At 42.3% G+C, this 22849-nt stretch overlaps 1 protein-coding gene across 5 annotated transcripts; it reads right to left on the reverse strand.

Annotated features, from left to right (window-relative positions):
* Positions 1 to 10872: 10872 nt before the first annotated feature.
* On the reverse strand, positions 10873 to 22730 carry LOC109464844 (beta-1,3-galactosyltransferase 1-like). Of its 5 annotated transcripts, none has more exons than XM_019761927.1 (2): positions 22602 to 22730; positions 10873 to 12997 (listed from the first exon to the last, which is right to left on the reverse strand). In XM_019761927.1, exon 2 carries the CDS (start codon positions 12840 to 12842, stop codon positions 11826 to 11828), a length of 1017 nt encoding a protein of 338 aa, XP_019617486.1. In that variant the 5' UTR covers positions 12843 to 12997; positions 22602 to 22730; the 3' UTR covers positions 10873 to 11825. The 5 variants fall into 5 exon arrangements, with proteins under 5 accessions (XP_019617486.1, XP_019617491.1, XP_019617487.1 ...); XM_019761932.1 differs by lacking the exon at positions 22602 to 22730 and adding an exon at positions 20229 to 20408; XM_019761928.1 differs by lacking the exon at positions 22602 to 22730 and adding an exon at positions 20189 to 20408.
* Between the last annotated feature and the right edge of the window lie 119 nt (positions 22731 to 22849).

The following is a 22849-nucleotide window of genomic DNA, read 5'->3' on the forward strand; positions in this document are numbered from 1 at the left end:
CTAGCCGCGAGTAATCATCTACCACACAGCTCAGCACTTCTCATAAACACGCTGTGAAGCGAAGAAGAACAGCTTTCTCTTGTCTGATCCTCTTGTCTGACCCGGACCAGGGTACGGAGCCACTGAAGTCTGATTTATATGTGAAACACAAAGAAAACATGTGTGTGTGTGACGGCAAGGGAGATCTCCAGTCAAACGTACTACTGGGTCAAGGTTGTGGAGCAGGAACTGCAGGCAGTGCGTGGGACCTATCCCCCCTCTGGAGACGGGAGTTTGGGGAGGGAGACAATTGATGTTTGTGTGCGTCAACACCGTGAAAGGTTATATTGACCCCCCACAAATAGAGAGTACGAGAATCGTTTTCGCTACATGGGGATACAGCGGTTCGATAGTGGGTGGGAAGCAAAGACGTTTAGGTATTCACCTGTTATTTTTTTCTGCCTGCGAACAGGAAATTAGATATATTTAGTAGTATACTGCACTCACTGCATTCTGAAGATCATTTACTATCAATGTCGTGTTGACGTCACACTTCAAAGAAGCCATGTGACAAGCTTCAGTCTACTGAGGAAGACCAGAGTGACTGGTCGAAAGATCTAGTTGAGATAATTTTTTGCGTTGGACCAAAAGTTTTAACTTTAAACATGTAACTACCAACACAGATAAACTTTCATGATAGTACTATCAATGTCATTAAGATTTATGAAAGGAGACAAATCTCCAGTCGCCCTGTGTAGGCCCTGGAACAGTCTGACATCCAGACTATAAACAGTTCTTCTTCGAGGGTTTCAAGACTTAAAAAAAGTTCTTACGAGCCGCGCGGAGACAAATCTCCAGGCGTGTGACTCGTGACAACTCTGTTTGGAGTGCCGACACCTGACAAACAGCCTTATGTAACCAGCGAGACGCCGCGCTTAGTCAGGCTGGAGCTGGTCCAAACTAGAGCACATCAATCACAGCAGGGCTGCACCAGGCTAGCAAATAACAAGTTAGATATGCTTAGCAAATAACAAGTTAGATATGCCACTTAGCAAATAACAAGTTAGATATGCTGCTTAGCAAATAACAAGTTAGATATGCCACTTAGCAAATAACAAGTTAGATATGCTGCTTAGCAAATAACAAGTTAGATATGCTGCTTAGCAAATAACAAGTTAGATATGCTGCTTAGCAAAGAACAAGTTAGATATGCTGCTTAGCAAATAACACGTTAGATATGCCGCTTAGCAAATAACACGTTAGATATGCTGCTTAGCAAAGAACAAGTTAGATATGCCACTTAGCAAATAACAAGTTAGATATGCCACTTAGCAAATAACAAGTTAGATATGCTGCTTAGCAAATAACAAGTTAGATATGCTGCTTTGTCCTTAGTGTATTCACTAGTATTCAACATTCTAACACCAAACAAATAACAATTTAGATATGCTGCTTTGCCCTGTCATACATTTACGGAATAACGTACAACACTAATATTCTAATATTCTGATATCACACCAATGTTGATAGTTGGAGAACAGTTTAAAAATGACACAAGAGTTTACTTACATAAGACATCATTGACATAACGTGTGGAATCATGGTGGAATCAATGCTTATGGTTCAGCGACTGTACCATGTGTGGTATTGCACTTGAGTGATATCTCTAGTGCAATACCACACATTTGAGTGACGTTTTGGGAAGAGCGAATTAATTGCCACCTAGCGGCAAGATGTATTCGACTAGTATAGAAATTCTACTCGACTAGTATACAGAAAGGAAGGCTGCTCAGATTGCCCCCGAACGCCAGCCAACCTTAGTCGGTTGTTCGCTTGTCGGGGGAAGGTTCTGAATGTGTGCCAATGGCTTTAGGCACGGTTTGATACGAATTGATTGCCACCTAGGGGCAAGATGTATCAGAACGTCACACCGCAATGGAAAATCTGACAAGTTGCCAACTAAAAACGTCGAAAAAGGAACGGTGAAACTTATCCCTTAATTCACAACTTCCGCTTCCCACCACACTTTCGCAAATTTGACGTTGGATGTCGTTAAGTGGCCTTAAGTGGTATCATTTCCTGAAGGGGCCATTAATAGTCCATACCTGTGAACCTTAAGTACCGTTCCTATTACTTGCGGCATTTATAAATCTTCAATCCTACTCTTGGGACCGCGACTTGACGAATTTCCGGAGGCACATGGCCCTATCATTGCAAACTCCCGGTCTGAGAGGAATGCCAACTCCGTCAAGCCAAATTACGTTTTAAAGTGCGATGGATCATTACCATTACCAAGATACGTGAACTGCGTATACCGTATCTGAAAGTTGAGTCAGAATTTTATGCTGTGACATATGTTGCTACTATCCAAGCAGAGCGGTCTGGGCGTCGGCTTATTTTTGACGTGTATTAAGCGTTTTATCAGGCTTAATTTTTTGTACAGGTACGTTTTGGCCAACCAAATGAATACTGGCAAATGGATATTGTATCTTGTAATCACAAAGAGATCTGCTTGGAGACCAACATTTTACGCTATACAGAAATAATTTTTGCCCTGTAGCTGTAACTGATTGACTTTTTTCTTTTAAGATCTCCTAGGAATCTCTGTGCTTTCAATATTGGTTTGTTCTTCTAGTTCTAATCCAGGGGTACTTCATAAGACAGGTGTGAGCAGTGACTCCAATGCTTCATATGGGTGAGATGCTAGTCTCCCCCAGACCCCTTTGCTGGCTGGTCTAAATAAATGGTAGAAATCGGCCCTAAAAGGAAGGTAACTAACCGATTTCTACTATATATACAGCCTGCAAAGGAGTCTGATGGAGACTAGTGGGATGGGGGTAGGGGTGGGTGGGGGGTATTAACTTCTTTAATCAAAACAAGTCCTGAGGCGACTAACTACAAGCGTGGAAATCTGTCCGTCATTTGGATAAAAGTAAACAGACAGATGGAATGTAGGTCAGACTTAGCCGGGGTTTCTTCCTATTTAATCAATTCCCGCGGAGTTCCAGTGGGGTTCCGAAACTCCCTCCCAGGGTGCCATCCTTCCATATCAACACTTCCCAGGGACTCCCATATAAGTACAGTGTCATACTCGTTAGGGTATATCTGTACAGCTGTTTTATGTACTTGTATCTGTCTTTTTTTATTGCAACCGATCCTTGGAAGATTAGCACCATTAAGACCTCAGCTGAAGGTGTCTCAATAAACTGAACTATAGAGAGTGAGTATGGGAGTTTCTAGCCTCTACCAGGCTTCAGGTAGAGGCGGCTGAAAACAGTACAAATTGAACTCTTCCATACATGATATCGTACAGCTTCTCGAGTTATGTAGTTCACAGACAAACTAAGGCAGTCACAAACAATTTACCCACAAGGAAACCCTCACACTCATAATACAACCGTCTCAGGTGAACGCTGTAATACAGCACTAAGCTTAAGTGTACAGCTTTCCGATAGACCATTTTGTAGGCACCACTATGATAGTTAAACTGAGAGGTACAATTTGACCGTGAACTGAACCATGCACAAATCAGCACCAAGAGACCACGTCTAGCGAGATATTAGACGTTAAACAAGGACAGCAGCAACAACAACATAGATAAGATAGTAGTAGTAAACAAACATACCTGGTTAAAGAGCTTGTAGATGTCTGTAGTCAGTGTAACTGTCCGGATGTCAGGACCAAACCGTAACACTGACCAGTCTGTGGGTCTGTCGGTAAAGGGTTTCTTGTTTATCTGCTTAGTTTATCTAGTTAGACATCGGGTTTTTCCTTTGGGACGGGAGCTCACAACGTGATGCTGACCTGGTCAGAGCCCAACATACTGTTTTGGTTAGGAGGATCCGGAAAGGTGTTTGTTTGCTGTCTTAATTTTCCCAGTATTACAACAACGGAAGAGGGTTGATCGCCAAAAAAAGTGTGCTTTTGGGATTTTTTTACAGTGCAAAACAATGCGTTTTTAAAGCATGTGATACTTGGTACCTACCTGGTGTCTCTAACGTAGACTGGACTCACATTGCTTCGTCGGCATGCACTTTGATTTCAATGCCCCAAGGACGCCAATTGGCTTGGTTTTCGTGACGTTTTTTTTTCGTGACACATTTTCTTGATTTACCGCAAGTCAGACATATACATTCCTAACATTGACAAATTGGTAATCAAAAGGTACATTGTGATTCCAGTGCCTGTAAACTTGTAGATACATAGTACATACATACATACATACACACTTACACACAGTACGCCTTGCGACAGACGCAAGACAGATTTACGATGGAGGTACGACAGACGTAGGACAGGTGTACGACAGATTTAGTCGTCGTGGATCATTCAGTTTTGTCATCAACTCACCTTAAGTCGTCTGACAAAATTGTACGTCGTATGTTCCTATAACCTGGGTGCCAGACTGTAGCCAGGGTCAGTCTACGGGCTAGCCCATCGGCTTTATGCCAGCATGTCCGCAAGGACCTTTTACCACATACCCCATCAGTTAAACCTTGGGCAGCATTACTCCTCTGGGTCTAAAGGCTGACCTGTGTATTGATCCTGAGACCAGTCTGGTATCCAGGCTAATTTTCATCCGTACTTTATGGTATAGACCCCGCTTGTTCCTCAGTAAAATCTAGCCTTACGTTTTACAATTGTAAAAGCATTCAAAGCTACGGTTACAAACTGCGAATTATCACCCACTTGCACGGTCGTTTACGGGTATCGTCCATTGGCTACGGTCCAGTCGGCCGGGGTCTAAGGGCTGCCCTGTGTATTGATCCTGAGACCAGTCTGGTATCCAGGCTAATTATCATGCGTACTTTATGGTATAAAACCTGCTGGTTCCTCAGTAAAATCTAACCTTACATTTTACAGTTGTAAAAGCATTCAAAGCTACGGTTACAAACTGCAAATTATCACCCACTTGCACAAACGTTTACGGTTATCGTCCATTGGCTAATGTCCAGTCGGCCGGGGTCTAAAGGCTGACCTGTGTATTGATCCTGAGACCAGTCTGGCATCCAGGCTAATTTTCATCCGTACTTTATGGTATAAACCCCTAGCCTGGTTACCAAACCTATTATAGCTCCCGAGTAGAGTAGAGTAGACTAAGAGTAGAGTCTACTCTCCGCAAATAGATGTAGGACTCGGGAGCTATAATAGGTTTGGTAACCAGGCTAATAAACCCCAGCTTGTCCCTCAGTAAAATCTAGCTTTACATTTCACAATTGTAAAAGCATTCAAGACCATTCAAAGCTACGGTTCAAAACTACAAATTATCACCCACTTGCACCGACGTTTTGAAATACCGTTATCGTCCATTGGATAATGTCCAGTCGGCTGGCTTTGATAAGGTGATAAGCTATCTCAGGCTGTTAATCTTTAGGGCAAGTCACCGGCAAATCTTCCCTGACCTTGGAACGGTAATGCTCCATAATGCGCACCATGTGCAATAAGGAATGTTCCATTGGAGCTGATTTATAGGGGGTTTACTGTAGGACCAACCCTGACAAATTCACTCTTATAGGACCTTATAATATACTAAGAGTGTCTTCTGCACTGTATGTTAGTTACTAGGGTAGATTTGTCTCTTAGATTTGTTAGATATTAGTTTAAGTTCTATATAATTATGTACAAGTTGTCGTACATTGTATCTGCTAAAATTATCGTTCGTAAAATAAAGCTAATCTTATAGTATAATTAAGGGTTAATAACCCACCTCGAGGTGAATATGGTGTGTTGAGGCCTTGTCAGTTGGTATAACCACCGAATAAAAAACAGTTACTTTGTTTTATGAGATTCACACACCACACCATACACCATGACCTAGACAAAAGCGGGCCAGGATCCCCCATGTAGAGCCTCAGATAATTAGGAGCAAAATCATCCTCACCTTGTTGATCCTTGTTTCACTCCATCCTAGGGGCAACATCAGGATCCTGCACTCCTAAAGCCGTTGAAAGCCAAAATCCTCGGGGGGCATGATTTTCTTGTAGTGGCCGCCAACTATTAATTGTTTCCAACAGCACTTAAAGGGCGGTGTAAGACACGGACCACAAAACAAAATGGCCCCAGCTTAAGTGCAACTTGTGCAAGTGTTCACCTCCGTCTGTACGGAGTCCTGTGAGTAGTTGCGTGAAATGATACCCAGCTGGAGACCGCTACAAATCACCTAATGCTGTCAGTGATTGATGGCTGATAGTGCCCAGCCAAGGTCCAAGTTGTCTGACCTTCGCCGTAACTTACTAACAACACGTGCGTTTATTTTAGTGCAATTTTCCCACCCATCTCACAACGGTTGGGAGGCCAGAAGACTATTTTTTCGATCAACATTCTTTCGTCTCATGCATCGGGTCACTCTTACATAACAACTTTTTTCTTCTTTCTTCTTCTTTTTTCTTCACAACCACTTGATTATAACAAGAGCCGACGTTTCGATGTCATCTTCATCAAGGCAGTTATGACTGGGTCACTGTAAACTGAAGCTATGTTAAAGTTGGATCTTGTGTAAGAAGTGGTTGTAGATGAGGAACTTTGGTCTTCAATGCTTCACCAACCTGATGGAATCATTTACGGATGTGCGTCAATGTTCTATCTTGTCGTAATTTGAAGCACACAATGTCACAAAAGTTCCTGCTAAATAGTACTCGCCTTGGAAATGTTAGGATGATGTAATACAGGTCAGCCTTTGCCTGAAGGGTGGCCCCAGTTTCTTAGCCTCGTACCCGGATTTGCTGGGAGGGCGTTAGTTTGTTACAGCCTGGTACCCAGCCTTGTTAACCTAGTACGTAGAATTGTTTGTTTATTACCTTCGCCAAGAAGGTTATGTTTTCAGAGGCGTTCGTGTATGTGTGTGTGTGTGTGTGTGTGTGTGTCTGTAAACACGATAACTTTAGGAGGCCTTGGTGGATTGTCTTGATACTTGGTAGGTGGGTAGGCCTTGATGAGACCTCAAAATGATTAGATTTTGGACCTCCTAGCGGCTTGTTATGGTACTGCAGCTGCACTTCCGGTTTTGATATCTCATGATCTAGACATGCTAGGGTGACGAAATTTGGATGGTAGGTAGCTCTTGTGCTGGGGAAGAAGTGACTTGAGTTTGGGCCCCCTAGCGGCTTGCTCTGGAACTACAGGACTATATGTTTGAAAATATTCAACTCAATGTAACTCAAGAACCGGTTGACGGATCGTCGTGATTTTTGGTATGTAGGTAGCTTATGTGATGCTTGGTATAATTATTTGACAATTACGCAAATATGGATGTAATTTGCATAATTTATGGGGATATTCTATAAATCAGCTTCATTCCATGGTTGGACTATTGAAGCTTGTGACATTGGTAATTGAGAATAAGAGAAACACAGACAGATATTAATTATGTAAATGAGGACTTAATTTGCATAATTAATGAGAAAATTTTATAATTATGTAAAGATAACTGCCTGGAATTTCATACTTGTGGTATTTGAAAGTTAAGTGAAGGTGAACATCACTAAACATAATGTATTCAAATCAGGACCTTATTTGCATAATTTATGAGGAAATGCTAGAATGGCATTGTTTGTTAATATAAGACTGTCTTTTGGTTGAGAATATGATAAAATGATATAATTCATGATTCTATTTGTTAAATCAGGGGGGAATAATCTATAATTTGTCAGTCATAAAGATTAACATCATTTGGCGAAGGTATGAGATCGGGGAACTCTAGTTGAGGAAGCATTTCAAATGGTGACAATACAACCACTACTCTTTCTGGAGTCCTCTTACACAAAATACATAGTTACATTCTAGCTATCATTGACTCTATCATTTGCTATCATTTCTAATTGTTGAACTTTGCCCGAAATCTAGCCGTGTTTACGCTTTCCAGACATGTACATGACTGGATTTTCAAAAGGCCCTTGCGGTAGCGTTGGTGCTAGACTGTTGCCAGGACCACTATACAGAGTAAAAAAAGTTTACCATAGACACCCCTTGGTCTAACTGGGAGCTAGCCTGTGAATTGACCCAGAGTCTGGCACCCAGGCTACCCTGACGCACTCCCCTTAGCCTCTACCAGGCTTTGGGAGAGAGGAAAGAGTACAAGTTGCCAAATAGAGAGATAGCATGCTAGGGGTGTTGGTCCGCTAGAGAGTACATTTTGACGCACCCACACTGTACACTCTAGAGGACCATCTCCCCTGGCATGTTATCTCTCCATTTGGCCAATTTCTACTCTATCCAGCCGCCTCCCGAAGCCTGGTAGAGGCTACACTTCCCCTGCCAGTTTTCGTCTCGCCGTGAAGCCTCTCTGGAACCACTTTGCGGAGTGACAGGTGGTCCATCTTCACTAACCCAGCGCCCCTCGGTCCTCCCGGAGTAAAATAAACAGAGCGCGGCGGTGACACGCGCTTTCCACGTCTGACAGGCTCTAAATTGGCATGACAAAACACGCTGTTTAAATTCTGGGGAGAGACAAAAGATGGAAGTGAACAGTCGAAAATTGGGGGCAGTCCAATTTCTTCTTGTGTTGGAAATGACAGTTCAAAAACATCTTTCACAGGCACATGCTCTTTATGGTTGATTTTGTTATGTCTGTACCCCTGATTCTCTCTTGTTTGTGTACTAATCGCATCCATTCATTCATTCATGATCATTCATTCATTCATTCATTCATTTATTGCTCTCTGTGTTAAAATACCTTTCTCATTTGCTTACACGGACTGTTTCATTCATTCATTCTTTATTTCAGGTTAAAAAACATTAAACACATGTACATCATTAAAATAATATAAAAGCTCTACAGACATACAAATAAAACAGGAAGAAACCTAGATGCATAATAACTCGTAAGTCTGTTTCATACTCTGTATGTGATACCAAGGCTCTTCCGGAGGCATTTCATTTTTGTGGTCTGTATTCAGTTCTCAAGTTTTGCTGTTAGCGTCTGATGTGGGGTTTTACAGACTACAGAAACCCCGTCACATGTCCAAAATTTGCGATTCACCTCTTCATTCGCCGTCCTGATAAATTGCGGTGAAACGGAAAGCACTATGGATAAATGTATTATAGTCAAGGAGCCAAGGTCCTGATTTAGAAAAGGATACGACGTGAGTTATTATTGTGGGTACTTTCATATCTCCTGGATTAGTTTAAGTGTACGTAATTCACCACAGTTCCTGTTCAATCAAAGAGGCGACGTCCAAAAGCACAATTCAGAACAGGATTAGGATGTCACGGGGCTCTAATAGTGGTGTGTATGACAAATGTATTAAAATGGGTTTTGCTGCGATACACCGCAATATTCCGGCATTTCTGGAAAGCTATTGATGGCAGGGGAAGATTTCAATATGGTTTAACGCGTTATGTCATGGCTAAGACTGTAGCAATTTCCGGCAAGGTACTTTCTGGTCCATACATTTTCCGAGGGCACTTTTGCCCCCCCCCCCTCTAGATATGGTTAGATTTTCCTTTACCCATCGTAGTTGGGGGAGTTCGGCAGCGTTCAGTACATTATGTCCTACTAAGGGGCATGTAGGTCTTGCATGTGGCATGTAGCATGTAAATAGAAGATCAAGCGGTGATGGTAACATGTCCTCCCTTCCAAACCTACTAATTACAACTGATTGATCATCTGTAGACTCGAAATTAGGTCACCGAATTCCCATGTCGCCGACCCCATCCCTGTAATGCAATCCTTGATGTGTTATATGTGGGTTAGGCCACACCAAGTAAATTTTATGGATGACGTCCACGCGCGCATTGATTTTGGCCTGTTCCTAGAGAAAAAAAACAAGAAATTCCGCTTCCTGTAACTATGACCAAAGAGTCAAGACAGTGCCGCAAATGGGTTTGTACGGACCAAAGCTTGTGAAGCATCAAGCAAGAAAATCATGACTTCAATTAGGAATTCAGTTTGGTACATGCTGCCACATTTGAAGAAACTTGCTAACCGCTCCATCTATCTCCTCAAAGCAAAAGACGACTTCTTCCTTGTTACACTGTCACTTCATTCAATTTGTGTCCTAACATTTGTCGTCTCTTAGTATATTTCTAATCTAGGCATCTTGTTTTTAGGGCCCTTCTTGTTTTTTTTTCGCCCTCTCGCATTAGATTTAGGGTCTCCAAAGGACGTCATCCATAAAATTTACTTGGTGTGGCCTTATATATGTTCCTTGATTGGGTGTCAGGGGGTTAATTGTTGAGTTATGTATGATCAGCTGTCTCTCGTTAAAATGTCCAAAACGTGCTTCGGGTGCTAATAAGCTACACTGTAACTAATAAGCTATCACGCACCGCAGCAAGAGAGATAATAAAAGTACTCTATTCTAGGAAGTTGACAAGGTGTAAGTAAAGAAACAGATTTGTTTAAATGAAGCTACTGTATCATTATAAGAAAGTTTTTCAGTCTTTTTTCATCTAGATAGAATAGAAAAGTCAGCATTCCTTTTGGAACTAGACAAACCACGTATTAAAAGGTCCATAATGATTCATACATCTACATCTGCCTTAAGAAGGGAGAAGTTGAACATAGCACTTCACATAAATCTAATATGTATATAGTTGTAGCTATCACTGTAACTTTGCCTCTGCTGTAACTCCATGATCTGTACTTGCAAGCCAATAAGAACATAAACGTACGTTAAAGGCCTTTCACTAAATGATCCATGCTGAGATTTGTGCACTGAATATCCAAGTCTGGGTGTTCAGTCTGTATAGTGTCTTGAACAAATTTACGTCTTGAAATCGGTAGGTGGCGTTTTTTACCTCCTTAAAATCATCATGCGAACTTGCAAAATCCTAAGGTATATAATTAAAATATGGACTCATGCACACGTCATTCTGTATTCAAACTGTCATTCACACTTCAACTCTCTCGAGGATAACAAAAGAAGAGATCTATACGAAAAAGAATGGATTGAAGAAGCATTTAATTTAGTTTTTTTAAGGATAACAAAAGCTATACCTATGGATATTGAGAAGTCATTGTTACTTCGCAGAAGGAATACTGTCTGTTACTACATTGCACTTACTGTCTCTGATTTCATGTTTATCATTAGCTGCCTATAATGAGGTATTTAATTTATTGCAATTACAACTAAATCTGTGATACAAATTTTTATTTACCTAAACTATAACTCACTCCCAGCAAGGGATGTAGGTACTAAGTTTATAATGCACAATTCTTGAACTCTGAAACGAACACCAAAAACTCAGTTTACGAATTTCCGATTTTTCCATTGGTCTCCACCGGGCACATGAACCACTTACGTCTTACATACGTCACATTTTTAACCATGACGTCAGTGTTGGGTCAAGGGTAACCGGAAGTCTATACCGTCCATCGCCCGGAGTCTAAGCTAGCCCTTAATATATATGGGAGCATATTTTTCATTCTATCTCCCAAAATATATTGCACTCACAAATGTCACGCTGTATTAAAGGCACTACATCGTGTGTCTAAAGCTATACTATTGCAATTTGAGAAGTGGATCCGGAGAAAGGAACTCTGCAACAGGCCAGAGTCCGCTTAGAGATGTGCCAAATGTGGCTAATTGTAAGGCTGATATCAAGTCGGATTTTACAATGGTGGTCACTATCAATTGACCGAATGATACTATTAATACTATTGGAACTGTGCCTTTTACATTTGAGCCCAATCTTCTTGTATGCCTAATGTAAAACATACAATAGTACAACCCTCCAGCCTCTACCACTCTTCAGGAAGCGGCTAGAAATTGGCTAAATAGACCAAGCGATGGCATAGCGCGAGCCAACTCCCTTGGTATATCATCTGTTTATTTGGCCAATTTCTACTCTTTCCAGCCGCTTCCCGAAGCCTTGTAAAGGCGACCACCCCTTTGCGATGCACAGTATCAGAAAAGATCGTGAAACTTCTCCAATAGGCTCTCTTTTACTGAGCAGTTTCTGTCTCCTTTGACCTTCATGTCTGCCCATGCTTCGGCTAAGTCACGTGGTTTTAGCCCATGCGCAGTCAACAGTTCTTTGAACTTGCAGTACGCGTATGCAGTATTTTTCCAGCAGCCGAACTCTGGGTGGTTCCGAGGCTTGATTCCCGCCTTTTCCGCGCAGATTCCAAGATAAACGTCTTCTATCTGAACAATGGGCACTTTGAGTGACGTCATGTACAACCTGTGTGCTACGTCAGAAGACATGACGTAGCCAGAACCGATACAATATGGCGGATAGAGCCAACGCGGGAAAATGTCTGTGTCCATGTACCATTTCTTACCGGGCGTTCGCACGGGAAACGCCCACGATACGACGCACCCGAGCATGAGGTTCTTTTCTTCTGCAGTTTGTCTGAAATCCGCTAGAGTGCGCACCAGTCTTGGGTAGTTCACGAACACGTCGTCATCTGTTTTCATGACAAATTTTGCCTGTCTGCAGTTCATTGATGTCCATTTAAGGGCAGAAATCGTTTTTAGCGTTAGATTTTCGTATGATTCGTACGAATCCATTTGCACGATGTCACCGTATCTTCGACCTTCTTCCACTATCGTTCTTTGCAAACTTGGATCGTCGGTTCGACCAATCACGAACAAGGTTGCGAGCTTGTATCCCATGATCCTCGTCGCGTTGCCCCACGTCTCCCTGATGGCCGCCCTTGCTTCGAAGTGCGCATGTCTGGACGTTACCATGACAACTAAGAAAAGGTCAGGGTCTTTGCACTTCTCTCCTGGACTGATGATAAAATCCAGATGGTAGTCCGCTGCTGGAATGTACCAACTGTACTTCTTTGGGGGTTCAGACCGAAGAGCGCCAACTTTTTCATAAGAAGAAGAGGCGGTCCACAGGGCGGTGTAGGCGACAAAGAAAACAAAAACGATCAAGAGGATCCACATCCGGGTTCGCTGCGGCACTGTTTTCATTTCGGCGCCTCTTGTCCTCGTAGCGGTGATGTAATAGGCTTGGAATCTGCACCAGGCATGTAGTTAGTTGACAAACTTCGTCTTAGCGATGTTGGCACGCCGTATGCTGTGGGCATTCCTGCCTCGTCTGGTAGTCCATGATAGTAGGGGAAGACCTGGAAAAGAAAAGAATTGATGAAGCCTCAAAACAACGTTTGGTTCACCCAAGGAGGTTTTTTTAACCTCCTTGGTTCACCCAAGGAGCGTTAGGATTATAGTACACCGGGGCACCGGTACTCTATATAGATCAGGACCAACCTATCCGCTAGGGATCCAGAATCGTGCTTTATCTAGAACCATGCCCCGTCTCAAAGGCACTGTCCACGCGTATCCAGAACCGTACCTGGGGCAAACCGTTCTTGGTAGTACGCCGAGATACCCAGAACCATGGATGATCCCAACCCTAACCCAATCATGCATGTGAACTGGATAGGCACGGTTCTGCATAATACATCAGTGACCCATAAACCAAGCACGTTCTATCGCCTTGCATAATCGAACTTGTGCTCTGTTTAGTCAACACCTACCCGCATACGCTGAATAGTACATCTGATCCCAAGGGACCCATGGCGACACTCAACCAGGAAACGTTAAGGTATGAATTCAAGATGAGGCAAAAACAGGAAAGGGGCCAAGAGAGGTCCTAAGAAGCTCTGCACACTGAGGATATAAGATAGGGCGGAACGGAAGTAGCGCTAGCTTGGATGCCAGACCCATACACAGTAGGCCCAAGTTATCCTGACTCAGTGCAAGGAATAACTTCGGGCCTAGTGTGCCATGCAGATCTGGCGTCGGAAGGCTAGATCAGTAGCTACATGTACACTGGCGGAAATTCCCAACTTACCCCGACCTTCTTGAGTCATGCAGATGATCTATGTACTCTGTAACGGTTGGAAAACAAGTTCCCATACCTGCGGACCTGGTTACGGATGCATTATTTCCTGACTACGTGCCTAAATTTATAGTAAGCGGTTGAACTTGAAAGCGATTGAAATTGAAGTAGACACTTCAGTCACGGCCTGCAACCACTTACAGTTCAACGCTGGTGGAGTCAAATCCCTGTTGACACACTTTAGGGGTGTTTGGGGTTAGATGACCCCTTTTGGGGGGCCGCATGCCGTATTGCGTAGAGCGTAATCGGCCGTTTTAGTTCGACGTAGAGCGTAGACGGACCGCTATAATTCAAGGTAGAGCGTAATTGGCGCATTTTGCGTAGAGCGTAATTCGCCGTTTTGATTCTACGTAATGCGTTGTAGTTACCCGAAAATCATCCTAAAACATAATGGGGAGGCTTCTTGAATTCAGCCGGCTCTCAAAATTTAGCACAAAGCGTTGTCGGGACAGCTCCCCTCCCCCCGGAAATTCTCAGCGCTCTAGTAGAGTTAAGAAAGACCACTTCTTGTTCCGCCACTCAGAACCTTTCAGCGTGCCACTAGTTTAAGTTCTCATGATACACCGTTAACATACCTGTCTCCAAGTCACTTTACAACAACAACAGCTTCTTTCCCCGGACTGCCAAATTATGGAACTCTCTTCCAAACAGATGCTTTCCGTCCGACTACAATCCACAAAGCTTCAAAACAAAGGTCCACTGCCATCTCCTGACATAACTACATTATTATATGTACCTCTAGCACTATGCCTAGAAGTGGCCAAAAAAAATTGGCCTTGCATTGAGTGACACCGTTAAAAAAAATTCCCCTTCCTGCCTAATTAACTGACAGCCCAACGTTTGAGTGTAATGTACATTTTAATATTGGCTGGTTATCTTCTAATACTTCATGTACAGCGGATCTGTAGATTCACTGGCGGAAATTCTCAACGAACTAGAATGTTTGAATAGCAAAGTTAAGTAGCAACTTGTTTAACTTGTCATCGAATCGTTGGTTGGTTGTTATTAGTAAAACATGTAGATCTACCATTAGTGCATGTAAACTATGGACACCTGTACAAAATGAAACTCAAAATGTCATTATGTCAGAAATAAAATACATCAAGACTTAAATAGACTCTACTAGGCTTCGGGAGACGGCTGAAAAGAGTAGAAATTGGTCAGATAGTGAGATAACATGACGAGAGAATTGGTCCGCTTGAGAGTACGATTTGCAAAACGTACTCTCTAGTGGACCGACTCCATCGGCATGTTATCTCTCTATCTGACCAATTTCTACTCTTTCCAGCCGTCTCTCAAAACCTGGTACAGGCTAAGACTTACACTCCAATACTAGCCACCGTTAACTGTTAATTAAGCACATTTCCAACAAATTATAGTTGGCTATTCTGCAAATAACCTCCCTTTATTGCCAAAGCGCTAGCATTAATGCCAATGGCTTCATAACTCCAGTTTCCAACTGTCTCGCAATCGCGACTTTAAGTTTTGTCCTTTTTAAACTTCCTGTCACTCTTACTAGGCCCTGTTGTATTCAAAACCGTGCTCAAGTTATTCAGAAACAGGCTCAGACACGGGTCTAGAAAGTGGATAGTCCACGCGTGTCCAGAACCGTGCCTGGGGCAAATCTACGTTCTTGGATACGCAGGGACTATCAAGAATCGTGCCCTAAAGTCATAGAACTAGATAGGCACGGTTCCGGATACACGATAGAGACTTTTTTCAATCGAATCTGCGATTTGTTCAGTCGACACTTACCCACAGACGAAAACGTAAACTATCCCAAAGGAATCCGTGGCGAAACTCCGTTCAGGTATTGGAAAAAAATTCCAGAAAGTTGTCTGGCAGTTGATTGGGGCATGAAATCGTCCCTGTATGTACAGCGGATCGGAAGGTTCACTGGCGGAAATTCTCAACAACTGAGTGAATACCAAAGTTAAGTAGCAACGTTCTTTTTTTACAACCTGACTTGTTTAGCCATTTGTCATCGAAACGTCGGCTTTCTTTAAACAAATAGTTTTGAACAAAGAACGATTTTATCAGGTTGGTGAATGAGCGAATACCAAAGTCTGGTTATAAACTCAAAGTATAAACTCTCTTTGTTCACAACCACTTGTTAGGCAATTTACCATCGAAACGTCGGCACTAGTTAAACAAATGGTTGTGTATAAAGAACGGTTGCTACTTAACCCAAAGCCTGTTTACCCGGTCATGGTAGGAAAACACGAGAAAAGTCCAATACGTGCACCTGGTCACGGCTATGTACACCTTTCTGATCACCTAACACACAGTCTCTGTAAGTCCGTCTTGAAGAGTCTGACTTGAACTGCGCAAATTTGAATGGTACAACGCACACAGAGACACTTGGGTGAACTCTGGGGAAGGTGTGCAATCGGTTCCTTTTCAAATCACATTCAAGCTCAAATTCAAATACAAACTATAAATAGCTGATGGTAACATTTGCAAAGCAAATGCACAATGTTTACATTCGCACATGGTCTGTTCTGTTTTAAAAGTCTTATTCAAATACATTAATATATATATATATACATATACATATTTATGGTCAGACAGGAGTCTAAATCCCTGCTACTAGAGATTGCAACATTATATAACCCAACACCAGTTACCATGGTGTCAGAGGTTAGTGTTTGAAGAAGAAGAAGAGGAGGAGGAAACTGAGCAAAAACAATATGTTTTCCTTCGGTAAACGTAAGTATCAAGTCTAACCGTTTAAGTTCAAGGTCCAAGGGACTAAAAAGTGTAAAATGTCTTAATGTTGGGAACTGTTGCTTTTTTGGAGCTGGATGCTATAGGTAAGGGTTATTTTCATTTGATTATGTAAAAAAAAATGGAGTTTGTGTCATGTTTGGGGTGTCCAGACCAGAAAAGAAGTCCTGAGTTTCCATGCTCTCATCAGCTGGTGATAGGGGTCAAAGGTCTCTTCTGAAAGTTTTTCCTAGCGTTTAGATGCATTTAGCAGTATATGATTTCTTGATATCAACAAAATGGACAGTTTAGAGGCCGAGTGACCCTATGGATGTGTGCTCTTGATGCGGTTTCACTCAGGCAGGTGACTTTTCACACCTTCTCTCTTACATGTTTTCCATACATTTCAATGGGAGTGTCCATTACCGGTCTTTGCCCTAATAATCCGTGATATTAGCCTAAGCCTAATATTATAGTCCATTCTAACAAGGCTGGACTGCAGGCTAACGTGATATGGCCTACTAAACCTGGCAATATCATCTAGAAACTGTTTAACGTATTTAGGGTCTACGTCGATGAAGGTTAGACATCCAGGTAATACGATACGCCAAAAAACAGTTTATCAAGCAACTGGATATGATTTTGGAAACGTCACGTCACGTTTTTTGACGTTTTCAAAATCATATCCAGTTGCTTGAGTAACTGTTTTTTGGCGTATTTAGGGTCTATATATACGCCACATCCCACAGGTCTCATGTAGATCTAACAGTTCTGCTTGCGATACTATGGGCACTTGTACAAATTAAGACTAAAAATGTCATACTGCCAGGACTAAAATACAACAAGACTTACCCTCCAGTAGTAATATGTCCGTCGGTGAGTCTGGGTGGTGGTGCGATGTGGTGAATAATTATGCACTCCCTCCAATGCTGGCCACCGTTAACTGTTAATTTGATAAGCGAATATGTATTTTCCAACAAATTCTAGTTGGCTATTCTGCAAATGGTCACACCTACTTCCGCCAACTAGCGAGCTGCATATTGATCCTGTTGGGTACATACTCTAGTTCCCTTCTGACCCGCTACCTGTTTTTTCCGTAACTTCCTGTAATTCTATATATAGTGAGACATGCCTTACCACTGACATAGGCGGGCATATCTTCAACGACCCAGCTGACGATAACTTTGAAGAGTGTTCCACTACTTCTGAGGGGTGCCGGAAAACCCAAAGATGGAAAAAGGTCTTTCTTAAAACCTATTCAACAAGTGTAAGTCTCTCCAGACGTAGCCAGCACTAAGCTGCCAAGATTTCACAAAAGAAAATCCCCAAGAAAATTTTAAAAGCCATTGTTGTTTATTCTTAAAATATTCAATTTATCTGATTATCAGGCCTTAGCACTGCACGAAAAGTTGGATATGCTAATAGTAATAAATGGCAATTAATAGTCAAATAAAAAAACACCAAACTTTACAATATAGTAAATCAAAGTCAGGTTCGGTTATTTCGGACTTTACTAGAGTTAAGAGCTGTTCAAGGGTTAGGTGTAACAAGCCAATCGGTGTAATGTAGCCAAATGCCGCCGCGCCGCGTGCCTGCAAAGCTGGTGAGTTACGCCGAAAGGCGGTTATACCGGCTATACAGATACAGATACAGACTTATTTCCAATGTCAAGTCCGGTACTGTTAACAACCTACATGTTGCCTGAAATTTACCACTTTATCGAATTTTTCGTGCTGTCAGTGCAGGTCTAAACTGCGGTGTCTCCTTATTATTAGTTCAGATTGGATTATTGGATCATTAGATAATCCATTACAATAGGATTCAAATCATATCAAGCCAGGAAAGCAATTTGGTAATTGAATTTTCGTCGCGTGCTTTTTTTCGGAATGCAAAGGCAATTTAAGAATGTTCTCTGAATCGCCCCCCCCCCTCCTCCAAAAAAAATGAAAAATAGCGTATAAAAGAATGAAAAATAGCGTATATGTACGGCCCTTTTGTCCTTTTTTGTGTCGACTTGCTGATCACTGTGTGCTACATGAACAAGCTAGTTGCGTCACTCGAGCTCTGACCTAATGCCGACTTAACCCGTGGATTTCATCCGAAACCCTGTATACGTCACATTATAAGCTATTACACACGGGGTCCGTTGGGACAAAAAAAACCCTGATCATTCGGCAGTACAAAAATACAACTGCCACAACGCAGTAACATTCTTACTAAATAATTCATAAACAATCAGAATACAATAAAAATGCCAGCATCACATTTTGAATCATACCCGAGTGCCCTACAATAGAAATAAGGTACTTAGTATTTCTACATACCATTGTGGGACCTTCATTGCATATAGCTGACATGATACAGTGCTAGAGTGGCCACCCATATATTATATTTCACGAATTGTCACTGGAAACAATGGGGGACTAATCGTCTGAAACGGTATCCAGGTAACAACATGGTGTCACTACACCTGTCCCATACAGGTAAGCCCTATTGTGTTACCCCCTCTAGAAACAATACCGTGCCTTGTAACAGCTTGTGCGTCGGCTGCAAACGTCCTATTTTGCTAACAAAAATGTGACATTCGTCCATGGGTCAGGTACTCAAAATGTTACCAAACAGAGGGACAAAGGATGACTTAGTTACTTTTACCCCATGCGAGCCATGTCCTTTTATATTTTTAATGCAAAGTGAAATGGCAAATAATCAAATATGGATATTTTGCAATTTAAACTTCCTGGACGTATAAATCAGAAACCAAGGATTACAAAATGTTAATTTGTTCCGAGATGTCATTTCTACGAATATATGCGTTTGAGATTCGATTCTTTTGGTAAAAATCGGTAAAAAGAATGGATTGTTGACGTTTAAGCTCTTTAGAAGATGAAGCATGAAAGTATTTGCGTTTTGTCCATTTAGTAACAAAATCTGGTCTGGCCCATGGACTACATTTGAGACAATTTGAACACGTTATGCTGTTCACAACACAGCGTGTAAAATACCTAGTTGCTCAGTTGCCCCGGGCAACCAAATTTTACTTTGAACCCTGGTAGCCCAGTGTGCTACCTGAATTTTAAGAATGACCTCCCCCCCCCCGAAATCATGCCCAATTGGCTTGCACCACTGTAGCCTGCAGATGCTTTTTAATTTTAGGTATTAATGGCTATTACTAGTAACAGTTAAGTTATTAAAGGCTGTTAGAAATATTGTCAAGGGCTTATTTATGTATTTTGATTATGTAACATTACTTAATTTGAGGAAAGTAGTAACATATAGATGGGGCAACCTAAAATTCTGATGGGCAACCTAACTTAGTTTTTGCGGTAGGTTGCCCACTGCCCACTGGGCAACCTGGTTCAAAAGAGTATTTTGTACACTGCAACATACGGGATTAAAATACCAAAATAATTAAAATATCCCACTGACCCGAGAGACCCTGAATAGAGGGAAATGTACAGACCCTAGGCTCTCCACGGAACACTGAACAAGAAGAGAGAACGTACTGTCCCTTCCCTACATAAATGAATACGAACGCTCCCGTTATAGGACATGACCCCCTCCCTACCGGTACCGCTAACACTACGATCACTACGGACTCTCCACACATCATGTCGTCCAATAGAGGCACGGAAAGGCAATGTACGAGTGCGCGTGCTACTGTGGGCTATATATTAAACGCTTATAACGTGCGATCGCAACCTTAACTTACCTTCATTGGCGTATACGTGGACAGTGTAGAAGACACGTACATGTACGGTAGACTGTATAACGGGCCTGTCTCCCCTCACAATGGAGTAACCGTTATCTCAGTCGGCAATAAATTATTCATACGTTGCCGTTACGTACGCACGGATGCTCTTCTGAGGATGACAGAGCGATTGTGTACGTCATTGGATATAATATAAAGCCTCAGTCGGTCCGGCTAATCTACATTGAAGCAGACACATGCTTTAGGTTACCTTCATACGCCTGGTTTAAACGCAAGGATAGAGGCAAGTGGCGGGCTGCCATCATCAAGCCTCAGTGTTGCACTGAGTGCAAGCACGTCTAACCCTCACAACAGACAGACAAACCTTGAGAGAAACCGGACAGTGAGCGAGCGAGCGAGTGAGTGAGCGAGTGAGTGAGTGTATCTGTGAGTGAGTGAGTGAGTGAGTGAGTGAGTGAGTGAGTGAGTGTGTGAGTGAGTGAGTGCTGGTGAGAGTGAGTGAGTGAGTGAGTGAGTGAGTGAGTGAGTGAGTGAGTGAGTGCTGGTGAGAGCGAGTGAGTGAGTGAGTGTGAGTGAGTGAGTGAGTGAGTGCTGGTGAGAGAGTGAGTAAGAGTGAGTGTGACTGAGTGAGAGTGAGTGTGAGTCAGTGGTCAGTGAGTGAGTGAGTGAGTGAGTGTGTGATGAGTGAGTGAGTGAGTATGTGAGTATGTGAGTGTGTGATGAGTGGGTGAGTGAGTTGGGGGTGTTTTGAAAGGCCAACACGCACCCAATACTAGTAAGTCGAACGCCGAAGCTATGATGAAAACACCGATCACGAACTTGAGAGGAGTAGAATAAACGCACACACAACGATCACGTTTCGTCGAAGGTGGAAGCTAAACAAACACCGATCTTGAACTTGAAAGGAGTAGACTACAGGGTGAATGGTACTAAAGGGGTTTTGCTGCCTTGTTGTTGCGTTCAGTGTGTTGAAACGTTAATTCTGTTGTTGGCTACGTTATCTTTATCTTTGCCAGGGCTCTAAGATGTTATACAAGCCCCGGCTACACCCCCATATAGCCCCTGTTGGGGCACTTTAGGGGGGGGGGGAGGTCTTGGTCTAAGTCGGGCAGGCCTCGAAGTTATGCACCTAAGTAGTCATTAGGGTGCATTCACCATTAACTCTTTACTAACGATCTCTATTGTGCGGCAGACGAGTACAGACAAACGCTTACTACAGTCGTGACGCATACTCTCCTAGCAGCGGTTTGGGGTTTGGCTTATTTGGGCGTGTTTTTAGGCTTTTTATCGGGCTTTCTTTTTTGCACTGGTATCTTTTTTTCGGCTGGCACATCACGAGATAACAGTGCTAAAAAATTTGAAAAATCCCCAGAAACACGCCAAAAATAAGCCAAATCCCAAACCTCTGCTTGGAGCGTACATGACGTCCAGAACGACCTACTGGTACTCCCTGGCGACCCGAATCGTCTGCCGTATCAATCATCTGCTATGTTCTACACCACGGTCATTGTGATGGAACCACTGATACTAATGTACCATAAAGATGCTGATAAAGCGTTGTATAGACAGGTTTGACATAACTATTTGACTGCAATTAATTGTAGTACTCATTCGCAGGTATATACGGCAGATACGCACCGTATGGCTTTATAAACATAAGGTTAACATTTTCATTTTTAGATAAAACCTATTGATGACTACAGTGATAAAATACAGCCGAGCTTTTTAACGATTTGGAACAAGAGATGGGACTATTCCGGGGCAGGATACACTGCCAACTCCCCGTAATATACAACGATTCCCCCCTAATTTGGCGATCCTATTGTGAATTATTCATGCATGTATTCACTGTTATTTTCAGAGACATAAATTCCACTTCTCAGTTTTTATTTGTTATGCTGGTGTGCTTCAATTCAGTTAGTACTGACCATTGTAAAAATCCAGTTATGCTGTTAGGTGTAAATATTTGATGAATGTACTGTACATGTATGTTATATTGTAGTGGTAGTGCCTGAGTGGATTTTTTCTGAATAAAGTGTCAACGATGAATTATACAGAAAAGAAGTACATAAATATGTCTATATATGCCAAAAAGCAGTTACCCAAGCAACTGGATATGATTTTGACGTTTCCAAAATCATATCCAGTTGCTTGAGTAACTGCTTTTTGTCGTATCGTATTACCTGGATGTCTAACCTTCATCGACGTATGTCTATATATGATTAGAAAAACCTGCGCATTTGCCCCCCCCCCCTTCACAAAGACACAGAAAAGAAAGTGTTATTTTTCAACATTCAGACATGCTGGTATTGAATATTATACACATGCACATAGGAATGAGCCGAACACAAAAAACGTCCCTTGGCTATTGAACAGCAGACAGCAGACCATAACGTTTTAGCCTTATACTTACCTTGAAAACAGAGTTGTCTCCAGCAGCCTTCTCAATAATACGACGTCCTGCGAAAGTTCCTGCACGACGTAAAAGATTATTTTCAACGATTGAAACTTGTCGGAAAGATGAAAGTAAAGCTGACGCCAACCTAACGGTCCAGTGTAGCGGTTTTGCCAGATAAGGCCAGATGGCGTGCACAGATATGCAAATTTATGCCCTAGGGTTATCATTTAAGTTAACCCTATTCAAACCGGGGGGGGGGGTGT

This window comes from Branchiostoma belcheri, unplaced genomic scaffold (genome assembly GCF_001625305.1).
Source record: "Branchiostoma belcheri isolate BF01 breed outbred unplaced genomic scaffold, Haploidv18h27 scaffold141, whole genome shotgun sequence".
In the NCBI taxonomy this organism is placed as follows: domain Eukaryota; kingdom Metazoa; phylum Chordata; class Leptocardii; order Amphioxiformes; family Branchiostomatidae; genus Branchiostoma; species Branchiostoma belcheri.